Source organism: Dipodomys spectabilis, unplaced genomic scaffold (genome assembly GCF_019054845.1).
Source record: "Dipodomys spectabilis isolate Male_0828 unplaced genomic scaffold, ASM1905484v1 ptg000069l, whole genome shotgun sequence".
Classification (NCBI taxonomy): Eukaryota; Metazoa; Chordata; class Mammalia; order Rodentia; family Heteromyidae; genus Dipodomys; species Dipodomys spectabilis.
Window position 1 is genome coordinate 5,961,236 of NW_024870746.1, and position 25,433 is coordinate 5,986,668.

The 25,433-nt window shown below is 39.8% G+C and overlaps 1 protein-coding gene across 2 annotated transcripts in view; it reads left to right on the forward strand.

Moving 5' to 3' along the window:
- Ash1l (ASH1 like histone lysine methyltransferase) overlaps window positions 1–25,433 on the forward strand; it is a 139,448-nt gene that overhangs the window by 51,498 nt on the left and 62,517 nt on the right. For both annotated transcript variants that reach the window (XR_006147715.1, XM_042681999.1), the window contains exons 3-4: window positions 542–5,105; window positions 21,867–21,968. Coding sequence is in view for 1 of the 2 variants with exons in the window: in XM_042681999.1 (XP_042537933.1) it covers window positions 542–5,105; window positions 21,867–21,968 (4,666 nt within the window). In the remaining variant the exon portion in view is untranslated. The remainder of the gene's footprint in view (window positions 1–541; window positions 5,106–21,866; window positions 21,969–25,433) is intronic.

Genomic DNA, 25,433 nt, shown 5'->3' on the forward strand with positions numbered 1-25,433 from the left:
GAGTTCAAGCTCCAGTATTGCCAAAAGACAAGTCAGGGGGAGGGGGGGCTGGGAAGATGGCTCAGTGGTAGAGCGCTTGCCTTGCATGCCTGAGGCCCTGGGTTCAATTCCTCAGCACCACATAAGCAAAAAGAAAAAAGCCAGAAGTGGCGCTATGGCTCAAGTGGTAGAGTGCTAGCCTTGAGCTGAAGAGCTGAGGGACAGCACCCAGGGCCAGAGTTCAGGCCCCACGACCGGACCCAAAAAAAAAAAAAAAGACAAGTCAGGGGGCAGCAATATTCTCTGCAGTGTTGTGTAAACAATGTCAAAAGTATCATAGATAGTTCTAGAAATCTAGACATAGAAAGTTTACATTACTAAAATCTATAGATAGCCTCTGATAGAGCAATAATGTAAACTAGTGTAACACTATTTTTTTCAATAGTTCTGTTCACTATATGAAGTTAATATGTGATCATTATTTTGTTGAATATGTAATGGCTAATTTGAAAATGGTATAAGGTTTACTTTCTCTGAAACCTTTTTCTTGTTCAAATTTTAGGACCCTTCAAAGTTGTACAAGAAAGCAGGTGATGTTGCAGCCATTGAATGTCAGTCTGAAGAAAGCATCCATCTTCATTCACAGGGAGAAAACAATCCTTTATCTAAGAAGCTTTCTCCAGTACACTCAGAAATGGCAGATTACATTAATGTAACACCATCTTCTCTTGTGGGTAGCCGAGATTCTGATATGAAGGATCGAGCATTACTTAATGGAGGAACTAGTGTAACAGAAAAACTAGCACAGCTTATTGCTACTTGTCCTCCTTCTAAGTCTTCCAAGATAAAACCGAAGAAGTTAGGAACGGGCACTACAGCAGGATTGGTTAGCAAGGATTTGATCAGGAAAGCAAATGTTGGCTCTGTGACTGGAATAATACATAAAGACTTAATAAAAAAGCCAGCTATCAGCACAGCTGTTGGATTGGTAACTAAAGATCCTGGGAAAAAAACAGTGTTTAATGCAGCAGTAGGATTGGTCAGCAAGGACTCTGTGAAAAAACTGGGAACTGGCACTACAGCGGTATTCATTAATAAAGACCTAGGCAAAAAGCCAGGGACTATCACTACAGTAGGTCTGCTAAGCAAGGATTCAGGAAAGAAGCTAGGAATTGGTATTGTTCCAGGTTTAGTAAATAAGGAATCTGGCAAGAAGTTAGGACTTGGCACAGTGGTTGGACTGGTTAATAAAGACTTGGGAAAGAAATTGGGTTCTACTGTTGGCCTAATGGCCAAAGACTGTGCGAAGAAGATTGTAACAAGTTCAGCAATGGGATTGGTTACTAAGGACATTGGAAAGAAACTGGTGAGCTGTCCTGTGGCAGGACTTGTCAGTAAAGATGCCATAAACCTTAAATCTGAAGCACTGCTCCCCACTCAGGAACCACTTAAGGCTTCTTGTAGTGCAAACATCAATAATCATGAAAGTCAAGAACTTTCTGAATCACTGAAAGATAATGCTACCAGCAAAACTTTTGAGAAGAATGTTATACGTCAGAGTAAAGAAAGCATATTAGAAAAGTTCTCGGTTCGAAAGGAAATCATTAATTTAGAGAAAGAAATGTTTAATGAAGGAACATGCATTCAGCAAGACAGTTTCTCATCCAGTGAAAGGGGATCTTTTGAAACATCAAAGCATGAAAAGCAACCTCCTGTATATTGCACTTCTCCAGACTTTCAAATGGGAGCTGCTTCTGATGCATCTACAGCTAAATCCCCTTTTAGTGCAGTAGGAGACAGCAATCTACCTTCCCCATCACCTACTGTATCTATTAATCCTTTAACCAGAAGTCCCCCAGAAACTACTTCACAGTTGGCTCCTAATCCGTTACTTTTAAGTTCTACCACAGAACTAATGGAAGAAATTTCTGAATCTGTTGGAAAAAACCACTTTAATTCTGAAAGTACCCACTTGAATGTAAATCATAGGTCCATGGGTCATAGCATAAGTATTGAGTGTAAAGGGATTGATAAAGAGCTAAATGATTCAAAAAATACACATATAGATATTCCAAGAATAAGCTCCTCCCTTGGAAAAAAGTCAAGTTTGACTTCTGAATCCAGTATTCATACAATTACTCCTTCAGTTGTTAACTTCACAAGTTTATTTACTAGCAAACCTTTTCTAAAACTTGGTGCAGTAACTGCATCAGACAAACACTGCCAGGTTGCTGAAAGCCTAAGCACTAGTTTGCAGTCCAAACCATTAAAAAAAAGAAAAGGACGAAAACCTCGGTGGACTAAAGTGGTGGCAAGAAGCACATGCCGGTCTCCAAAAGGGCTAGAATTAGAACGATCAGAGCTTTTTAAAAATGTTTCATGTAGCTCACTATCACATAGTAATTCTGAGTCAGCCAAGTTTATGAAAAACATTGGCTCATCTTCATTTGTCGATCATGACTTCCTTAAACGCCGATTGCCAAAGTTGAGTAAATCCACAGCTCCATCTCTTACTCTCTTAACTGATAGTGAAAAACCATCGCATAAGTCTTTTGCAACTCACAAACTATCCTCCAGCATGTGTGTCTCTAGTGACCTTTTGTCAGATATTTATAAGCCCAAAAGAGGAAGACCTAAATCCAAGGAAATGCCTCAACTAGAAGGTCCACCTAAACGGACTTTAAAAATTCCTGCCTCTAAAGTTTTTTCTTTACAGTCTAAGGAAGAACAAGAACCCCCAATTTTACAGCCAGAAATTGAAATTCCTTCCTTCAAGCAAAGTTTGTCTGTATCTCCTTTTCCAAAAAAGAGGGGCAGGCCTAAGAGACAAATGAGGTCACCAGTCAAGATGAAGCCACCTGTACTGTCAGTGGCTCCATTTGTTGCCACAGAAAGTCCAAGCAAGCTGGAGTCAGAAAGTGAAAACCATAGAAGTAGCAGTGATTTCTTTGAAAGTGAGGATCAACTTCAAGATCCAGATGATTTAGATGATAGTCATACACCAAATGTCTGTAGCATGAGTGACCTTGAGATGGAGCCAGATAAAAAAATTACCAAGAGAAACAATGGACAACTAATGAAAACAATTATCCGCAAAATAAATAAAATGAAAACTTTAAAGAGAAAGAAACTGTTGAATCAGATTCTTTCAAGTTCTGTAGAATCAAGTAATAAAGGGAAAGTGCAATCCAAACTCCATAATACAGTATCAAGTCTTGCTGCCACATTTGGCACTAAATTGGGCCAACAAATAAATGTCAGCAAGAAAGGAACCATTTACATAGGAAAGAGAAGGGGCCGCAAACCAAAAACGGTCTTAAATGGCATTCTTTCTGGTAGCCCTACCAGCCTTGCTGTCCTTGAGCAAACAGCTCAACAGGCAGCGGGGTCAGCATTAGGACAGATCCTTCCCCCTTTACTGCCATCATCCACTAGCAGTTCTGAGATTCTTCCATCACCTATTTGCTCTCAGTCTTCTGGGACTAGTGGAGGTCAGAGCCCTGTAAGTAGTGATGCAGGCTTTGTTGAACCCAGTTCAGTGCCATATTTACATTTACACTCCAGACAGGGAAGTATGATTCAGACTCTTGCAATGAAAAAGGCTTCAAAAGGGAGGAGGCGGTTATCTCCTCCTACTTTGTTGCCAAATTCTCCTTCCCATCTGAGTGAACTCACATCTCTGAAAGAAGCTACTCCTTCCCCAATTAGTGAATCTCATAGTGATGAAACAATTCCAAGTGATAGTGGCATTGGAACTGATAATAATAGCACATCAGACAGAGCAGAGAAATTTTGTGGACAAAAGAAGAGGAGGCATTCTTTCGAGCATGTTTCTCTGATTCCCCCTGAAACCTCTACAGTTTTAAACAGTCTTAAAGAAAAACATAAACACAAATGTAAACGCAGAAGTCATGATTACCTCAGCTATGACAAGATAAAAAGGCAGAAAAGAAAACGGAAAAAGAAATATCCCCAACTCCGAAGTAGACAGGATCCAGACTTCATTGCAGAGCTGGAGGAACTAATAAGTCGTTTAAGTGAAATTCGGATCACCCATCGAAGTCATCATTTTATCCCCCGAGATCTCCTGCCAACTATTTTTCGGATCAATTTCAATAGTTTCTATACACATCCTTCATTTCCCTTAGACCCCTTGCACTACATTCGAAAACCTGACTTAAAAAAGAAAAGAGGAAGACCCCCTAAAATGAGAGAGGCAATGGCTGAAATGCCTTTTATGCACAGCCTTAGTTTTCCTCTTTCTAGTACTGGATTCTATCCTTCTTATGGCATGCCTTACTCTCCTTCACCTCTTACAGCTGCTCCCATAGGATTAGGTTACTATGGAAGGTATCCCCCTACTCTTTATCCACCTCCTCCATCTCCTTCTTTTACTACTCCACTTCCACCTCCTTCATATATGCATGCTGGCCATTTACTTCTCAATCCTACCAAATACCATAAGAAAAAGCATAAGCTTCTTAGACAGGAGGCCTTTCTTACAACCAGTAGGACCCCCCTCCTCTCCATGAGTACCTACCCCAGTGTACCTCCTGAGATGGCCTATGGTTGGATGGTAGAGCACAAACACAGACACCGTCACAAACATAGAGAACACCGTTCTTCTGAACAACCCCAGGTTTCAATGGACACTGGCTCTTCCAGATCTGTACTGGAGTCTCTGAAGCGCTATAGGTTTGGAAAGGATACTGTTGGAGAGCGATATAAGCATAAGGAAAAGCACAGATGTCACATGTCTTGCCCTCATCTCTCTCCTTCAAAGAGCTTAATAAACAGAGAAGAACAGTGGGTCCACCGAGAGCCTTCAGAAACTAGTTCATTGGCCTTGGGATTGCAGACACCTTTACAAATTGACTGTTCGGAAAGTTCTCCAAGTTTATCTCTTGGAGGATTCACTCCCAACTCTGATCCAGCCAGCAGTGATGAACATACTAACCTTTTTACAAGTGCAATAGGCAGCTGCAGAGTTTCAAACCCTAACTCCAGTGGCCGGAAGAAATTAACTGACAGCCCTGGACTCTTTTCTGCACAAGACACTTCACTAAATCGGCCTCACAGAAAGGAACCACTGCCTTCCAGCGAAAGGGCAATACAGAACTTAACAGGTAAGAGGGTTATTTTTGTTGTGTGTTTTTGTTACAGTAATTTTTTTTCTGCTAGTGCCCTGACACAATGTAATTGAGCTTTTAATGAACTCACCTTTTGTTTTTATACATGGTATTTTGAATCTTCAAAGTTGTTTTCTTTAGATAACAAGTAGGATAAGAGGTTGGGTGCCAGTGTCTCATACCTATAATCCTAGCTACTCAGGAGGTAGAAATGATGGTTCAAGGCCAGCCTGGGCAGGAAGATGCATGAAACTCTTAACTCCAATTAAACACCAAAAAAGCCAGAAGTGGAGCTATGGCTCACATGGTAGAGTGCTAGCCTTGAGGAAAAAGGCTCAGGGACAGCATCAAGGCCATGTAAGAATGTTAATATGTCTATGTTATGAGAAAAATGTTACTAACCTTGCATATATCATAAAAATCCAAGCACAGCTGGGCACCAGTGGCTCACGCGTGTAATACTAGCTACTCAGCAGGCTGAGATCTGAGGATCGTGGTTCAAAGACAGCACGGAAAAAAGATCTGTGAGACTCTACAGTTAACCACTGGTTAAGTGGCACTGTGGCTCAAGTGGTAGAGAGCTCAGAGACAGCACCCAGGCCTAGAGTTCAAGCTCCATGACTCACCCCTCCCCCCCAAAAAATCAAAGCACAGAACACTTTTCAACATTGTAAAATTTGTCTATTTACAGAGACTTTGTTTTGCAGAGTACTTTCAAGTGTCTTCATAAAAAGCTGCTTCAAGTAGAAATAAAAAAGCATAAAGCTAACTTGGCACTAGTGGCTCATACCTGTAATCCTAGCTACTCAGGCTGAGATCTGAGGATTGCTGTTTGAAGCCAGCCCGGACAGGAAAATCCTACTCAGAAAAAGCTGGAAGTGGTGCTGTAGTTCAAGTGGTATAGCACTAGCCTTAAGCAAAAGAAATCTCAGAGACAGCACCCAGGCCCTGTATTCAAGCCACAGAACTAGATTTAAAAAAAAAAAAAAAAAAAGCAGGGGCCAAGGAAGGCCACGGGGCATGAAACTAAGTTCTGGTGGCTTATGCTTGTAATCCTAGCTATGCAAGAGTCTGATTCAAGGATCACAGCCAGCTCTGATAGGAAACTCTGCCTTATCTCCAGTTAACCACTAAAAAGCTGGAAGTTGAGCTGTGGCTCAAATGGTAGAGCACTACCTTTGAGCAAAAAGCTTAGGGACAGTGCCCAGGGTCTGAGTTCAAGCCCCACAACTGGCACTCACACACTAAAAAGGCATGACGTCAATATCCTCTCCTGTATAAAGGGTATAAAGTTAGAGGTATTATAAAAAATAAATGAGGGGCCAGGAAGGTGGCTCAGTGGTAGAGTGCTTGCCTTGCATGCATGAGGCTCTGGATTGAATTCCTCAGCACCACATAAGCAGAAAAAGCCAGAAATGGTGCTGTGGCTCAAGTGGTAGAGCATTAACCTTGAGCTGAAGAGTTGAGGGACAGTGCCCAAAACCAGAGTTCAGGCCTCACAACCGACAAAAAAAAAAAAAGTAAATGAGCTAGGTACTGGTGGCTCACATTTGTAATTGTAGCTCCTCAGGAGGCTAAGGAACAAGGAGCTAGCCTGAGCAGACAAATCTTGAGAAACTCTTATCTCCAAATAACTAGCAAAAAGCTGGAAGTGGGGCTGGGAAGGTAGCTCAGTGGTAGAGTGCTTGCCTTGCATGCATGAGGCCCTGGGTTCAATTCCTCAGCACCGCATAAGCAAAAAGAAAAAAGCCGGGAGTGGCGCTGTGGCTCAAGTGGTAGAGCGCTAGCCTTGAGCTGAAGAGCTGAGAGACAGCGCCCAGGCCTGGAGTTTAGGCCCCACGACTGGACCCAAAAATAAATAAATAAATTAATTAATTAAAAAAAGCTGGAAGTGGAGGCACAAATGTTAAAGAACCAGCCTTGAACGAAAAGGTTAAGTGGAGCTGAGTTCAAGCCCCAGTATTGGTCCGAAGGGGGTTGCTAAATGATACCATAATGCTCATTACATTGATTTATGTGTAGTAAGCACACAGATTTTCTATCATTTCTGTTTCTGTCATTTCTATCATTACCGTTTAAAAGACTGAAAACTTACAGGATACCAGTGGCTCATGCTTGTAATCCTAACTACTCAGGAGGCTGAGATCTGAGAATTGTAATTCAAACCCAGCCTGGGACAAAAAAGTGAGAAACTTTTATATCCACAGTTAACCACAAAAAACTGAAAATGGAGCTATTGCTCAAGTGGTATACAGTGCTAACTTTGAGCACAAAAGCTCAGGGGCAGCACCTAGGCCCTAAGTTCAAGCTCCAGGACTGTCACACACAAAAAAAAAATTCTTTAATTAGATTCATTTTACAAAACATTTTTGCAAATATTTGATGGATAGCAACTTCTGAATATCATGTATTTACCAGGTATTCTACTTTATGGGCCTTTGTTTCTTTTTTTTTTTTTTTAGGTCCGGTCGTGGGGCCTGAACTCTGGGCCTGGGTGCTGTCCCTCAGCTCTTCAGCTAGTGCTGAAGGCTAGTGCTCTACCACTTGAGCCACAGCGCCACTTCCGGCTTTTTTCTTTTTGCTTATGTGGTACTGAGGAATCGAACCCAGCGCCTCATGCATGCAAGGCAAAGCGCTCTACCACTGAGCCACCTTCCCAGCCCCCTGGGCTTTTGTTTCTAATAGGGAAAAAAGCACATGGGTTTGTTGTTTTGTGGAAGTAGATTATAACAATTCACATTATCACGTGGCAATGTGGCTTAGGGGTGGTACTTGGCTATTATGCATGATGCCCTGGATTCAATTTCTCAGTACCACAAAAACAGAAAAAGCTGGAAGTGATGTTGTGGCTCAAGTGATAGAGTACTAGCTTTGAGCGAAAGAAACTCAGAAACAGTGCCCAGGCCCTGAGTTTAAGCCCCAAGTATGAGGGGGAAAAAAAATCACATTAGGTTTCATTAAAATTGTGTCAACAGGTATAAAATTATGAGTACAGAAATTCTGTGGGTGTTTATGTTGGTACTAGTACTTAAACTTAGGGCCTTGTACTAGGGCTTGGCTTTTTTACTTAAGGCTAGTACTTTTACCACTTGACATAAACCTCCAGTCCAACTTTTTTTTTTGCCAGTTGATTGGAGGTAGTAGAATCTTGAGGACTTTTCTGCCTAAGCTAGCTTCAAAACTTGATTCTCAGATTTCTCCTGAGTAACTAGGGTTGCAGAGTTGAGCCACTGGTGCCTGCCTACAAATCTAGGATTCTATGAAATGGAGGGCATAACTCAGAGGATTACTTGAGAAAATGACCCTTAACTAGGACCTGAAAGATAAGCAGCAGTTAGCTGGGTAAACAGAATTTCTGCTATGTAGCTACTTATTCATTCATTTTCTTATTCACTTATTAAATTTCAAAAATAGCACTAGTCAATGAAATGTAGTAAACACCTAGTAACTGATTTCATTTATTTTCAGGAAGACAAATGGTAGAATGGTAAGCATATAGTGACATAATTGAGGAAAGTATTGTGAAGTTAGTACTAACAGAATAAAGAGAAAGAATAATGGGTGAGGGAAATAGAATTTAATTATATAGAGTAATTAATTGATTATGGCCTGAAGTTAAAAAGTTGGGAATTAGTAGGGCCTGGTGGTTTACACCTGTAATACTAGCTACTCAAGACTGCGATTTGAGGAGTACAATTCAAAGCTAGCTCAGGCAGGAAAGTCCAATAAACTACTTAAAAAAAAAAACCCTGAAATAGAGTTGTGGCTGAAGTGGTAAAGCACTAGCCTTGAATAAAAAAAGTTCAGGAACATTGCCCAAATCCTGAGTTCAAGCCTAGGACTGGCATACACACAAAAAGTTGGGATTTGAAGGGTAAAAAGCATTTTTGAAGATCTTGAACTGGGAAGGAACTTAGACATATTGAAAAAAGCTTACTTGGATAGGAAGGAGGATACAAAAGATGCAGTAGTGGAAAATATGCTGAAAGAAACCTATATTGTGAATTTTCAATTTTGTAAAAGAGTAGTAGTAAATTTAGGCTTACATTTCTAGAAGATCATGTTGTCTCCTGTATAAACCCTTACTTGGAGGGGATAAAAGTAAAGATAAAAGAAACTGTTTAGGGGCTGGGAAGGTGGCTCAGTGGTAGAGTGCTTGCCTTGCATGCATGAGTCTCTGGGTTCAATTCCTCAGTACCACATAAGCAGAAAAAGCCAGAAGTAGAGCTCTGGTTCAAGTGGTAGAACTCTAGGCTTGAGCTGAAATGCTGAGGGACAGCGCCCAGGTCCAGAGTTCAGGCCCCATGACTAGCAAACAAAAAGAAAGAAAGGAAGAAAGAAACTGGTTAGTAGGGAATTGAAATATTCTAAATAAGACAATGGTAAGTAAAGCAAGATGATAGAAGACATCTATATGGACATATTTTGGAGATTGGTACTTCAGTATGCTGAGACAGGAATGGGAACAGATTTAGGGAATAGCATTTTGGTTACCTTTTTGGGGGGGCAGGAGGAGGTTGTGTACTGAAGGGTTAAACCCAGAGCCTTATAAGTTTTCTACAACTGAACCATACTTAGATTTCTTTTTTTTTTTTTTTTGTCGGTTGTGGGGCTTGAACTCTGGGCCTCTAGGCCTGGGCACTATCCCTCAGCTCTTCAGCTCAAGGTGAACACTCTACCACTTGAGCCACAGCGCCACTTCCGGTTTTCTGGTGGTTTATTGGAGATAGGAGTCTCACGGTCTTTCCTGCCCGGGCTGGCTTTGAACCTCGATCCTCAGATCTATGCCTCATGAGTAGCTAGGATTACAGGTGGGAGCCACCAGCGCCTGGCTAGATTTCTTAATGCACATAGCTTCAGGTACCTATACAAGGAAAGTGGCACTGCTGAACAGGCAATTGGATGTGATGTATTAGAGCTCATTAGTGTGATTTGGATTGAGAAGGTCAGGATTTTGCTATGAATTGAGCAGTATCATTCCCTAAAAAGGGATTCCTGGTAGAGTGGGGAGCATATACCCAATACCATTGTGTCTGTAGCCAGAGCAACACATAATAATTTTAGAAGTAGGGCTGGGAAGGTGGCTTAGTGGTAGAGTGCTTAGTTTGCATGCATGAGGCTCTATGTGTATCTCTGATCATACAAAGTAATATCAAAATGAACTCCAGAAAATGGAAACAAGAGTTTCTATTCCTTTGTTGCTGTTTTTGTTTTCTTGTCTTGTTTGTCCATTTATCTGTCTATGGGTGTGTAAGGGGAGGCACAGAAATGGAGGGACAAATGGTGAAAAAGTGCAGCAGTGGTACTCAATAGACAACCATGTTAAAAATGAACTATACAATTTGTGAGTAGGGACAGGAGGGAAAAACTGGGAGAGAGCAAGGGAAGGGGTGACACTATCAAAAAAGAAATGTACTCTTTACCGTCTGTATATCACATTTATAATAACAATAAAAATGTTTTATTTTTTTATCTGCCAGTCCTAGGGCTTGAACTCAAGGCCTGGGCACTGTCCTTGAGCTTCTTTTTGCTCAAGGTTAACACTCCACCACTTGAGCCACAGAGCCACTTCTGGGTTTTTCTGTTTATGTGGTGCTGTGGAATCGAACCCAGGGCTTCATGCAGGCTAGGCAAGCACTCTACCACTAAGCCACATTCCCACCGCTAAAAAAATGTTTTTAAAAAGACATACTTGAACTGAGCATCTGTGGCTCATGCTGGTAATCCCACCTATTCAGGAGGCTGAAATGTAAGGATCACAGTACAAAGCCAACCCAGGCAGGAAAGTCAGTGAGACTCTATCTCCAGTTAACCACCAAAAAGCTGAAAATGGAGCTGTAGCTCAACTGGTAGAGCTCTAGCCTTGAGCAAAAAGGCTCAGACACAGCCCCCAGCTCCTTAGTCAAGCCTCAGTATCAGCCCCAAAACAAGAAACAAAACCCAAAACACCCACTAATACTCCTAACAGCTCAGGAACTTGAGTTCTAAGGATTGATGGGTTTTTTTTGTTTGTTTGTTTTTTGGGTCCAGTCGTGGGCCTGAACTCTGGGCCGGGGCGCTGTCCCTCAGCTCTTCAGCTCAAGGCTAGTGCTCTACCACTTGAGCCACAGCGCCACTTCCAGCTTTTTTTTTTTCTGCTTATGTGGTGCTGAGGAATTGAACCCAGGGCCTCATGCATGCAAGGCAAGCGCTCTACCACCGAAGCCACCTTCCCAGCCCCCTTAAGGATTGATGTTTGAAGCCAGTCCCAGAAAGAAAATCTTTGAGACTCTTATCTCCTTAACCAAAAAGCCAGAAGTAGAGCTGTGGTTCCAGTGGTAGAGCACCAGCCTTGAGCAATATTGCTAAGGAACAGCACCCAGGCCCTGAGTTCAAGCCCCAGTACCAAAAAAATTATAATAATAACCAGCAAAAAGCAGGGCTAGAACTTTGGGTGCCTGAGTGGTATGGGAGTTGACAGGGATGTGGATGAGCTGGAAGCTAGATGTGTATTTGAGTAGGAACCTGGGTTCCTGACCAGCTACTCATTCCTGTTGACCTGTTCTAATCTCTTTCCTTACCCAAAGAGAAGAGCTCATTTGACTTTCTCACCCCAGAGGTCCACAGACTGGGAATAACTCCCTTCAGTTGTTCCAGTGAATGAGACCTTCTAATGGCCTCTCATCTCCAGAATCTCAGTAGCTACCTCTACTCCCCAACTCCTCTATTCCCTCCTACCCCTTTCACTTCAGTTCTTTCTATCAACAGAAACTAGCTTCTAACTTGGACCTTCCCCCCCCCCCCCCCCCCCCCCCCCAGTTCTGGGGCGTGAACTGTGGGCCTGGGCACTGTCCCTGAACTTCTTTTGCTCAAGGCTAGGGCTCTACCAGTTGAGCCACAGTGCCACTTCCGGCTTTAAGTAGTTTATTGGAGATATGAGTCTCACAGAGTTCTTTTCCCAGCTGGCTTCAAACTGCAATACTCAGATTTCAGCCTCCTGAGTAGCTAGGATTAAAGGTGTGAGTCACCAGCACCCGGCTCTAACTTGGATTTTCAAGTAGGAACTTAATTTTCATGTTTCAGGTAAAGTGAGATAAAATTTAACTACCTTTCAACAAAGTTAGCTAAGGAAAAGAGTTTTTTTGTTTGTGTTTTGTTTTGTTTTCGGTCATAGGGCCTGAACTCTGGGCCTGGGTGCTGTCCCTCAGCTCAAAGCTAGCCCTCTACCACTTGAGCCACAGTGCCACTTCTGGCTTTTTTGCTTATGTGGTGCTGAGGAATCAAACCCAGGGCCTCATGCATGGAAGGCAAGAACTTTACTACTGAGCCACCTTCCCATCCTAGGAAAAGTTTCTAATAAAGCAAAATGTTAGAAAAATACTAAACCTTAAATGTTTTGTAATTTGGTCACTGGCTTTTTGGCTTTTTGTGCCTGCTGTGAACAGGTATGAGAAATACAGTTATGAATAAGACATAATTTTTTTTCTTTTTTTTTGAGTCCAGTCGTGGGCCTGAACTCTGGGCCTGGGCGATATCCCTCAGCTCTTCAGCTCAAGGCTAGCGCTCTACCACTTGAGCCACAGCGCCACTTCCGGCTTTTTTCTTTTTGCTTATGTGGTGCTGAGGAATCGAACCCAGGGTCTCAGGCATGCAAGGCAAGCACTCTAACACTGAGCCACCTTCCCAGCCCAATAAGACATAATTTCTACACTCAAGGAATTTCTAGTTTAGCTGAGAACAAAGCATGTATATAACGTTATTGGTAATGCCTACTATAGAGAGGTTCATATGGTGTTTTGGGAAGAAGAGCAATGAGTTCACTTACAAGGGTCAAGAGAAATGAAGGATTTGCTTACAAGGGTTAGGTAAGAAGTTTTTAATCTGCAAAGAATTAGAAATGAAGACTATTTCTTACTGAGGAATTAGCTTGGAAATTCTGTGCATAGATAAGTTTTAATAGTGTGATGTGTAGAATTCAGGAGCACAGGTGGTTCAGTCTGAGCAAAACGATCCATAAGTCTCTCATCTCCAGTTAACCAGGAAAAAGCTAGAAGTGGAGCTGTGGCTTAAGTGATAGAGCTCTAGCTTTGAGCAAACAGGCTCAAAGACAGTGCTCCAGCCCTAAGCCCCAGGACTGACACATACACAAAAAAGGCAATAACAGATCTTAAAGTCTCTTGTTCTATAAGACATCAAAGAGATGTCACATTGGCAGCAATGTGAAAGGTGTGGGTTAGAGAAAAGTCAGATAGATCAGTTTTGAAACTGTCCCAACAAAACATTATGAAAGCCTGGAAGGGGGGGTGACCTTGTCCAAAAATAAAAGTACTCTTTACCTGATTAGCTAAGCTAAACTCTCTATACATCGCCTTTATGATAACAATAAAAAAAACTTAAATATTATGAAATCAAGAAGCATTCAGGAACAGATACAAACAGAAGTAAACTATATTAGAATGACTCTCAGATACTTCTTTTAGATAGTTGGTAGGCCAGTAGTGAGGATAAGTGAAATGAGGTGATTATACAAAATGAGAAGGGCAGAGATAGAAAATCTTTAATAGTATTTTGTGAAGGCTATAGGTCTGTAGTCAAGTCAGGCATAGTTGTGTCCATGTACGTGTACTTGAACAGTAAGCAAGAGTCTCACCAAAATAACCAGCACAATAAAGTGCTGGAGGCATAGCTTAATGGTGAATACCTACCTGGAAAGCACAAAGCCACTTGAATTTGGGCACTGCCAAAAAATAATTTATCACCTTTGGGAAATTATGTTGAAACATCTTCCAGTATCCAAGGCTGGGACAATTTAAGCAACAAAATACATAATAATAGTACAGGGTTATAACCTTAAAAATAAATACGTAGGGCCAGGCGCCAGCCAAAATAGCTCATGCCTGTAATCCTAGCTACGCAGGAGGCTAAGATCTGAGGATTGCTGTTTAAAGCCAGTCTGGACAGGAAAAGTCCATAAGATTATCACCAATTAACCAACAGAAAGCCAGAAGTGGAGCTGTGGCTCATGCCTATAATCCTAACTACTCAGGAGGCTGATATCTGAGAATCATGGTACAAAGCCAGCCCAGGCAGGAAAGTCTGTGAGACTCTCTAATAAACTACCAGAAAAACTGGGAGTGGCGCCGTGGCTCAAGTGGTAGAGCGCTTGCCTTAAGCTGAAAAGCTGAGGAACAGGGCCCAGGCCCAGAGTTCAAGCCCAATACCGACCAAAATAAAAAAAGCTAAGGGATGCCTGGCTCAGTGGTAGAGTGCTTGCCTTGCATGCATGAGGCCCTTGGTTCAATTCCTCATTACAACACAAGCAGAAAAGGCTGGAAGTGGCGCTGTGGCACAAGTGGTAGGGTGCTAATCCTGACTGAAGACCTAAGGGACAGTGCCCAGGCCCAGAGTTCAGACCCCATGGCCGAACAAAAAAAAAAAAAAGCTAAGGGACAGTGCCCTGGCCCTCAGTTTTAGCCCCAGTATTGGCAATGAATGAATGTCCATGAGTTTATGCTGATAAAAATAAGGCATTGGCTAATTAAATATATGGAAAAAAGGGATCAAATAATCTTTTGTTCCTTTTTTTTTCCCCTTGAGACAAGGTATCACAGTAGCTTAGGATGATGTTGAACTCTCAGTCCTTCCTATTCCTCCCAAGTGCTAAGATTACAGCCCTAGACTACCATGCCCTGGCCAGAATAAATGGTCTTTACTGAAGAATTCCAAATAGTATATAGATCATCTTTCAGGAAGTAGTCCTAGTGACTTTATTTCCATGGAGAGGGAAAAATAGTAACTATAGAAAAGAGCTCTAACAAACATTAATCAAGTACAAGTTTAACTTAGCACCTATAACAAGGCATTTTGTCCTTGTGTGTGTGTTTTTTTTTTCAAAAACACAAAGCTCCAATCTAATCACTTAATTAAAAAAAAAAGTTGGATACATTCTACAAAATAACCTGGCCAGTATTAATTACTAAGGCTTAAGTAGTAGACTACTAGCCTTAAGTGAAAATGCTAAGGTCCTTAGTTCAAGCCTCTCCCCAACCCACAATACACCAAAAAGAGTTAGAACATGGGGGAGAGGGTAAAATTTTGTTTATTGAGAGAAAGGAAATGTTTGACCCCTGAGGGCCATACAAGGTTCATGAATAGACAGACAAATAATCTCTTTGGTTGCCTGAAGCCATCTGCCAGTATTGATCATTTTGTATGGCACCACAAAATGATGTTATAAATCTCCAAATGGCCCTAGGCAGGAAAAAAGGTTTTCCATCTCTGAGTATGTACGTGTGGTGGTTAAATTATTTTTGTAAACTATATACTGTTCTATGCTAACAGAAGATTTAAAACAGTGTAAAATTAGCTTCTTTCAGATGAAATTATAGTAGTATGAATATACTTTAGTGAGATCAAGGTTCCTGGTTTTATCTAATTCTGATGAGTGATTCTATTTATCTATTTATCCACATTAGACAGAAAACCAAAGTTTGGTTGTGGTGGTTAATATAGTTTTGAGAGTTCCTGGAGAAATTCCATTTCAGTGAGAGATTTGATTTCAGTATTAAGAGAAATGGCCTAATTAGAAAGAGAAAAACAAGCTTTTTTTAGCTTAGAAATTGCCAGCACAAGCTCTGAATCATTCTCTCTTTTAGTACATTTAATTGATGAGTCAGATCAAATGTATTGCTTTCTGTAAATGTATTTCCCACCATTGCAAACAGCTGTTTTTGTTACAGATCTAGCTTTTATCTACCATTCAGCTCATTGATGAGAAGCTTCCAGGACTGCTCTAAACTGTAAATCATAACAAAGAATTCAGAACTTGAATCTGAGAACAAGAAACTTGATGAAGGGTTTTCAGAGTTTGGTATTTTATGTTCGTATTGTGTCACTGGTGGTCATTTTTATTATAACTAGTCTTTGTTGTTTTGTTGAGACAGTGACTCTGTATGTAGTCCAGGCTGGCCTGGAACATAATATTCTTCCACCCTCAGCCTCCTGTGTACAGGCATTTACTACCTCAGCTGTCTCTTCAACCAGTTTTGAATCATTTGCTTAACAAATATTCCCAAATAACCTTGACTTATAAATAACAAAATAAGAACTTTAGCCAGGTGTCAGAGGCTCACACTGGTAATCCTAGCTACTCTGGAGGCTGAGAACTGAGGATCTCGCTTCAAAAGCAGCCCAGGCAGTAAAGTCCATGAGACTCTTATCTCCAGTTAAGTACCAAAAAGCCAGAAAGTGGAATAACACTAGCTTGGAGAAAAAACAAGCTCAGGGACAGGACCCAGGACCTGAATTCAAGTCCCAGGACTGCCACCAAAAAAAATTTAACTAAAATTGTGTAACATATTAAAATAACATCATTTAAAATTTTTTATTGTTGTTATAAGGTGATGTACAGAGGGTTACAGTTACATGTCAGGTAGTGGATATATTTCCTTCTGGACAGTGTTTACCCCTTCCCTCACTCTCTCCCAGTTTTTCCTTCCCATCAATTCACATCATCTTTGAACTGACTACTGCTTAGTATTTTTCAAAATCTGGCACACTTGGACATGGTGGCACATTCCTAGCCTCGAGTTTTAGCAGTTAGTCTGGGTGTTAGTAGTTGGTTAGTTTTTTCTTGTTGTATGCCAAATTTGGGGTTTGATCCCTGGGCACTGTTCCTGAGCTTTTTGTCTCAAGACTATCACTCTAAACATTTGACAGCTCTCACCACTTGAGCAAATAGGGTTAGAATGCTTTTGGTGCTTTTTTGAGTGTGTGATTTATTGGAGGTAAGAATCTCATGGACTCCCTGCTTGGACTGGCTTTGAAGTATGATCCTCAGATCTTAGTCTCTTCAGTAGCTAGGATTACAGGTGTGAGCCACCTGTGCCCAGTTGAGCAATTACTATTTTTCTGTGGTTTACCCAAAGACATTTGTGGCATTGGTAAACATCAAACATTCTACTTATTTCCTAGTTACTTGAGTCTTTAATGATGAATTCCAGACAGAGTACTATACAAATTTATAATATGTTTAGTAGTAAATTTAGACTACATAAAAATGCTTTATCCAACCCAACTATTGGCTCCATTCATTTCTTTTCTAATTTGTATTTGTCACCAGGGAATTTCCCAAGGCTTCAATTAAGTGGTTAGGTTGACTCTTTCTTTGTGATGCTCCTACTCCTCTACAAAGACATCTGTGGAAAATTTCCCTACTTATTCTGATAATATTGCTCATTTGACTCCATCCTCACACCCAAACCCATGTAAGAGTAATGTTTCAGTTCCTCTTGTGTAGACTTCAATATCTTTTGTGACAAATCAGCTTCAGAATAGCTTCTTGGACTCTGCTCATTTTTGTCTATAATGTAAGATTTCTTGATTCTTAGGTGTAATCCACTTAAGTTCTTTTCTTCCATTTTCAACTTTGACATTCTTATCCATGATTTCATCTTATGATTTTCTTACAAATATACCATCTGTACCATCTTTTCCTCTTTTCATCTAAATTGGCACAAATGTTTTCTCAAAGTCTTCAAATAATATTCAAATAAAATCTAGAGAATGTCTAATCAAGGCCATTTCCAAAGTACCTTCACATGTTTAAGTTGATTTTTAATTCTAATTCCTTATGCATATATATATATGTATATATATTATTCCAATTTATAATTCCCTCTTTTCCAGTTTCTCTTTGTGATACTTTATTTTCTATGAAGAAACAAGTATTTCAAGTAATCAGCATATGTTTATGTTAAAGTCTTACTGTATTAGTTACATCTTCTAGAATTTGTCTATTTTAACTTCTTTTATATACGTAGAATTTCTGAACCTGTTTCTGAGGCTGTCATCTGAGTGATAAGATACCCACTGGGGTTTCTACTCAAATTTTGTGTACTTCAGAATTTCCAACTATATTCTCTATGGACTTGTGAAATACTTAAGTATTCTGTCTTTATAGTAAAGTGAAATGAGAATGATGGTTAGTCTGATAGCTAATTTTTTTTCTTGTTCTCTGTGTACATTCTTTTGAAGAAGTATCATTTTCTTGACAAAGTATCAGATTTTCTTGAATTTATACACATAAACATCTTTTTAGGATTGAAGAGTCATTCTTACAGGTAGATCTAAACTTACCATTGAGGCATAAGTAAATGTTCTTCATGTGATTAAAAGATAGCAACAAAACACTAACTCTAAGGAAAACAGGTATGGATTAGGATAAAAACAGGGCTGAGAAGCAGAAATAGCAAATTATTTTGTTTCCTAATAAAGAATTAAAGAGAAAGACAGTTTCTAAATTCAGAGTCCTCTTTTTGGCACATATGGTTTTATTGCTAGAATCCAGAATATAATCCCAACCCTAGAGAAGCTATAGTCAGTGAATTTAGAAGATTCAATTCAGCATGCCTTTTTCTTATTTGCAAGTGCCAACCAGCCCTAGAGATATTGTTTTATGAGTACATTTAATTGTATTCACTTTATATTTAAGATAAATGGTTAATATTTTAGATTAATTACAGCTTCCTAGTTGGACACAATGTTTGCTCTTCAATTTTTATTGAATGTTAAGTATGTCTGACATAAGCATTTAAGGTCTAAAAATTCCATGGAGTTTGAGATAGAACATATGCTTAGCATGAACAAGGCCCTAGATTCAATCCCTAGGATACCTTCCCCTAAAAACAAATGTATTCCTGATAAATATGAAGTTAATTTACATATAATAACCTCTAATATAAACACTGAATCTTATTTTAAATTATTTTAGCATTTTTTTTCATTTAAGGACTCATTACAATACTGTTACTTAGAGTGCTTTATTAAACCAAAGCTCAGGCATGTTTACTTTCCTTGATCCTATAATTTAATACTTATTACTATGCCACACTCAATTTTGCATTTCATTTTGTTTTTTATATTTGGAAACGAAGTATAGTGATCTCTATTGAAATAAACATGCTAGTTCTCTCCAGATAATATCTTGTTCTTCACTAGCCACTCAGCTGCGTAATGGAACTTTTAAAACAGCATATTTGTGGCACTGTTTGGAGATAATATTTGTAGATTTCATATGACTTCTGCTGTTAGGCTGATTTTAACATACTTTCTACATCTTTAACAGGTTGCTGCTTCTTGTACCTAAATTATAACATCATTTTCCAGTCTTAAACTTTGCTTTGCATCATTGGGTAATATTTTTCAGGTATCTTCATCCTCTTATTGCTCCTGTAATCATTGTTTTTGAATGAAATAAGATTCTAGAGCTGATGATTATCAAGTCATAGAGATCTATATCTCAGGAATACAACTTTATTCTCTTTAAATTGGAATAGTATTATAGCTCTGCTCTGTATGAACAGGGAATTCAAACAGACTTTTAAAAATAAAAATAAAAACATTCCTGAATGAAGTTTTATTCCAATCTGCTATTAAGTCCTAAGAATAGGTTGCTGGCCTCCATTACTTTCAGGAAATGAAAAATGGCTCAGAAGCTAAGCAAGCTAAGCCATCTCTCTCTCAATTGTTTCAGTTTCTCAGGAATTGCTGTACAATGCTGCCAATAACGATCTCCGGGGATCTGACCCCCATTCCACCTCCCACTGCCTCCTCTGCAGCTCCAGATGCCACCAAAAGAAGGAGCTTTGAAGAAAGTGCCTGTACCCTCTTTTACCCTGAGGTGGGTGAGGCCAGGCAGGGTGATTCTCAGGATATCCTTATGCTAAAAGGTATAGTTGAAGCCTTCATCCAGACTTTCTTGAAGATGACCAAGAAATTTGAGAAACATTACCAAATAGCCTAGGAAGTGAAGACGGAACTCAAGAATGGATGGCACAGATGCCATCAGAGATATAATACATGATGATAAGCATAACCCTAAATAAGCTCTTTGAGGGCAGAGACTATTCTTGAGATTACTCTCTCTCTCTCTGAGATCATATTAAAAATTGCTTTCAAACCCTTTTTTCTTTGGCTCTTAATCTACAATTGTTTGCCCATTCATCAGGAATAATGATATATAGTTCAATGATATCTCAAGCTTCTTGCCCACTTTTGTCTTCTGTCTTGGCTAGATTTCTGGATAGGAAATATATCTCTGTCCCATCTCTGAAGTTTTCAGTATTAATACTTAAAATCTTCATTGATGCCCAGGTTATACTTCTTAGGTGTTTTGTTATGATATTTAGCTATTGAGGAAGTCTTATCCTATTTGAGCCATACTCCACAGGGATTTTACTGTAGTGTTAGTTTAAAAAATCCCTTTGTATCTGTTTTAAGATTCCACAATAAACAGTCTTGATTCTTGAGAAGTTCTTACATCAGCCATCACTGTGTTTTAGAAGCCGGATATACAGCATCAATTTCCCTGAAATCTAACTTTTTACTCTTGAATGGCAAATGTTACATCTCACTGAGTAATGCTGCCAGAGTAACCTACTAAAAGAATATTTACAGTGATGTGATTTAATAAACTACTTTTTAAAAATAAAACTAATGGCTTGCTTTTTCTCCTACAGGAAGAAAAATACTAGAAACTTAGCTCCATTCTTTTCTTCTGTCTATGTTGTACTTCAGTGATTTAATCACTTCTTCATTAAAGAGTTAACTCTTTTAGAGGCACATTATAAAAATCTCATCTTCAAGTATTTGATTTCCTATATATCATTTGTGCTTCCTATTATATGTAAAAACTTTTTATTTGTAATTTTTTAAGGCAAAAGTGAATGTTGCAGAGTGCTGCTAGTTCTTTTGACAAATATGTGGACATTGAAAATGTGTTGTAAACAGCTGGCTTTTTAGATTATTAAGGAAATCAATTTCAAAACCAATTATATTTTACTCAGAAAAATAATGTTTCCTAAACAACATACTTTTCTCTTGAGCAAGAAATGGATTAAATTATGTTGCATTGGTTTGGGGTTTTGTTAAAATATGAGACTTTGAAAGGAAATAGAATTTTTCTTCATGATAATAAACTTTAGTTATACTTCTTTATAAAAAATTCTGTTTCAGCCGGGCGCCAGTGGCTCATGCCTGTAATCCTAGCTACACAGGAGGCTGAGATCTGAGCATTGCGGTTCAAAGCCAGCCCAGGCAGGAAAGTCCGTGAGACTCTTATCTCCAATAAACCACTAGAAAGCCAGAAGTGGTGCTGTGGCTCAAGCGGTAGATTGCTTGCCTTGAGCTGAAGAGCGCAAGGACAGCGCCCAAGAGTTCCCACAACCGACAAAAAAAAAAAAACAAAAAAAAAACAGTTTCATGAATATTGTTATCACTAGTTTTTTTGTAGGATGGGAAAATTATTTCAGTGAGTTAGATAAGATGTATGGATTTAAGATCTGATCGCTTTCATCTGATTCTATTAAGTGAAATACTTAGGTTACCTCTACTTTTCTCAATCAACTTAATGTTTTATAGGATGAATTTTTAAAAAACAGGAACAGATTTTTATCAATATTTTCACAATGTTGCAATAATACACAAAAATACATACATATTATTCACTATTCCACTTAGGAATAAGTTTTATTCACTATTCCACTTAGGAATAAGTTTCTCTTTACTAAGGTAACAGGAGAAATTATATAGGATATAGGAAATTGTGTTGGCAACATCTTGACCTTTGCTTGTGTCTTTCTCTTAAAATGCCAACTTACAAGGTGTATTATTACAGGAAATGGCAGTAGCTGCAACTAAAATACTAGTTCTAACACAATGGCATGACATTATTGTTTAACCTTAATTTTCTATGATATCCATCTTGTTTTGTCTTTCCAGGTTCCCAGTCAGCCTCAGATAAACCCTCCCAGCGGCCATCAGAGAGCACAAACTGTAGCCCTACTAGGAAAAGGTCTTCATCTGAGAGTACTTCTTCAGCAGGCAAGTGTTATTTGTTTTATCAGATTTTCAGGATTGCTTACCACCTGTGACTTGTGAAAGACAATGTAAATTACAAAAACATCAATGACCTTGTTAGGTAAAATTCAGTGGTAATACACATTGAAGTAGCTCTGCTAGTCTTACCTTTAAAAAAATTGATCTGGGGCTGGGAAGGTAGTTCCGTGGTAGAGTGCTTGCCTTGCATGCCTGAGGCCCTGGGTTCGATTCCTCAGCACCACATAAGCAAAAAGAAAAAAGCCAGAAGTGGCGCTGTGGCTCAAGTGGTAGAGCGCTAGCCTTGAGCTGAGGGACAGCGAGCGCCCAGGCACAGAGTTCAAGCCCCATGACCAACAAAGAAAAATTGAACTGGTGCTGGTTTGTTGTACAGTAAGGGAGTGTGGACCTATTTTAATAAAAATTTCAGTAATACATTATCAACAGTAATATGTTAAAATGTTTAATAATGTATTAATTTTTAAAGTAACATTTCTGAATCTCTTCCTTTTTATGGGGGGGGGGGGGGGTCCAGTCCTGGGGCTTGAACTCAGAGCCTGTGCACTATCCCTGAGGATTTTTTTGCTTAAGGCAGGTGCTCTACCAGTTGAGCCACAGCACCTCTTCTGGGTTTCTCTTTTTGTGGTACTGAGGAATCGAACCCAGGACTTCATGCATGCTAGGCAAGCACTCTACCACTGAGCCGCATTCCCAGCCCACACTTCTGAATTTCTAATATTTTGATTTTTAAACTATATACAACTGGGTAGCACAGTATGTTTGTGTACTTTGTGAAAAAAATTGAGGACTGGGTTTTTTTTAATGTCTTTTGGGTTTGATGTTCTATTTTGCTTTTTTGTGATTTTTATTTTTGTTTTGTTTTTGCCGGTCCTGGAGCTTGAACTCAGGGCCTGGGCACTGTCCTTGAGCCACTCTGTGCTCAAGGCTAGCACTCTACCACTTGAGCCACAATACCACTTCTGGCTTTTTCTGGTAATGTGGTGCTGTAGAATTGAACCCAGGGCTTCATGCTCACGAGGTAAGCACTCTACCACTAAGCCACATTCCCAGCCCTTTCTTTTGTTTTGATATAATAGGACCCAAAATATGTAACCTTGGCTAGCCTCAAATTCACTACTTAATCCAGTCTGTCTTCAAATGTGGTATATGCCACCATTCTTGGTTTGGGAATTCCATTTAATCTCCACACCAAAATGAGGGAAGGGGAGAGAAGGAGGGAGGGAAGAAAGGAACACTTTTCTTTGGGAAATAAAAAGGTGGCACATACTTGTTTTCTGCCTTTACTGGGGATTAAAAAGTAGGAAACCAAGCCAGGCGTCGGTGGCTCACACCTGTAATCCTAGTTACTCAGGAGGCTGAGATCTGAGGATCTCGGTTCAAAGCCAGCCCGGGCAGGAAAGTCCGTGAAACTCTTTATCTCCAATAAACCACCAGAAACCCAGAAGTGGCGCTGTAGCTCAAGTGGTAGAGCACTAGTCTTGAGCTGAAGAGCTGAGGGACAGAGCTCAGGCCCAGAGTGTAAGCCCCACGACCGACCAAAAAAAAAAAAGGTAGGAAATCAGAGTGCTTTTCTTCTTTTTTTTCCTCCCTAATTTCGTTTTGCTTTACTAAATAAATTTTTGCTGGTCTTCTTTAAAAATAAGACAAAAGAAATGAAAAATAGCTTTAAATATATGAATGTTATCAAGATCTGTTAGTAGTGGTCACTTCATTCGGGGCAGTGGGAATAAAATATATAAAGCAAAGAACAGTGAGTTCATTAGAATATGATAATTATTGAATATGAAGCTAAAATGGTTGGTAGGAATGAGTGGTATAGACCTTGAAATACAGTGATAGCTCTTCATTTTCTAACTTTGTGTCTTTGTGTGAACTCTTAGTGTGTTTACTATCCTTAGGATTTCATACAAGGCCATACTTCTACTTTCAGCTTTTATGGCTGGAGTTAAGAGTCTGTGGAGTTTGTCTGCGCAGAATGGCTTCTAAACTCAATCCTCAAATCTCATCCTTTTTTTTTCAGTAACTAGGAGTTTAAGTGTGAGCCTCAGGTAACTGGCTTTAACTCTGTGTTTTGATTAGTGGATCACTTACAATTTAAGTTCAGAATATTTAGTTTTACACTTTGACAAGAAAGGACAAGATACTGCCACACAATTTCCTATAGCCTATATAATTTCTCCTGTCACCTTAGTAAAGGGAAACTTATTCCTAAGTGGAATAGTGAGCAAAATATATGTACTTTTGTGTATTATCCCAAAATTGTGAAAATATTAATTGATAAAAATCTGTTCCTGTTTTTTTTTTTAATTCATCCTGTAAAACATTAATAGTTGATGTGAGAAAAGTAGAGCTAACCTAAGTATTTCACTTAATAGAATCAGATGAAAGGAAAGTGATCAGACCTTAAATCCATACATCTTATCTAACTTACTGAAATAATTTTCCCATCCTATATTTTTCACCTACAAAAATTTCTGGAATAACTAGTTTTAACAGTATTCATGGGAGCTGGGAAGGTGGCTAAGTGGTAGAGTGCTTGCCTTGCATGCATGAGGCCCTGGGTTCAATTCCTCAGCACCACATAAGCAAAAAGAAAAAAGCCAGAAATGGCATTGTGGCTCAAGTGGTAGAGCGCTAGCCTTGAGCTGAAGAGCTGAGGGACAGCGCCTAGGCCCAGAGTTCAGGCTCCAGGACCAGACCCCCCCCCCCCCCAAAAAAAAAAAAAGCGTATTCATGAAGCAGGGCACCAGTGGCTCACGCCTGTAATCCTTACTACTCAGGAGGCTGTTATCTGAGGATCACAGTTCAAATCCAGCCTGGGCAGGAAAGTCCCTGAGACTCTTATCTCCAATAAACCACTAAAAACTAGAAGTGGCGCTGTGGCTCAAGTGGTAGAGCACTTGCCTTGAGCTGAAGAGCACAGGGACAGGGCCCAAGCCCAGAGTTCAAGCCACACGTCCAACCAAAAAAAAAAAACAGTATTCATGAAACTGAATTTCTTATAAAGAAGTACAACTAACGTTTCTTTATCCATATTTCAAAGTCTCATATTTTAGCAAAATCCCAAACTGATGCAACGTAATCCATTTCTTGCTAGGCACCAGTGGCTCACGCCTGTCATCCCAGCTCAGCTACTGAGGAGGCTGAGATCTGAGGATTTCTACTCAAAGCCAATCTGGGCAGGAACGTTTGTTTGACTCTTAACCACCAAAAATCCAGAAGTGGAGCTGTGGATCAAGTGGTAGAGGATTAGCATTGACCTAAAAAGCTCAATGACAGCACCCAGGCCTTGAGTTCAAGCCCCAGGACTGGCCAAAAAAAACCCCAAAACCTCATTTCCGCTATCTCAAAGAACAGGCTGGGTATATGGTATATATTTGTAATCCTAGGCATGTGAGAGATAGCAAGGTAGAAGGATAAAGGTAGGGAGATCACATGCCACAATTGTGG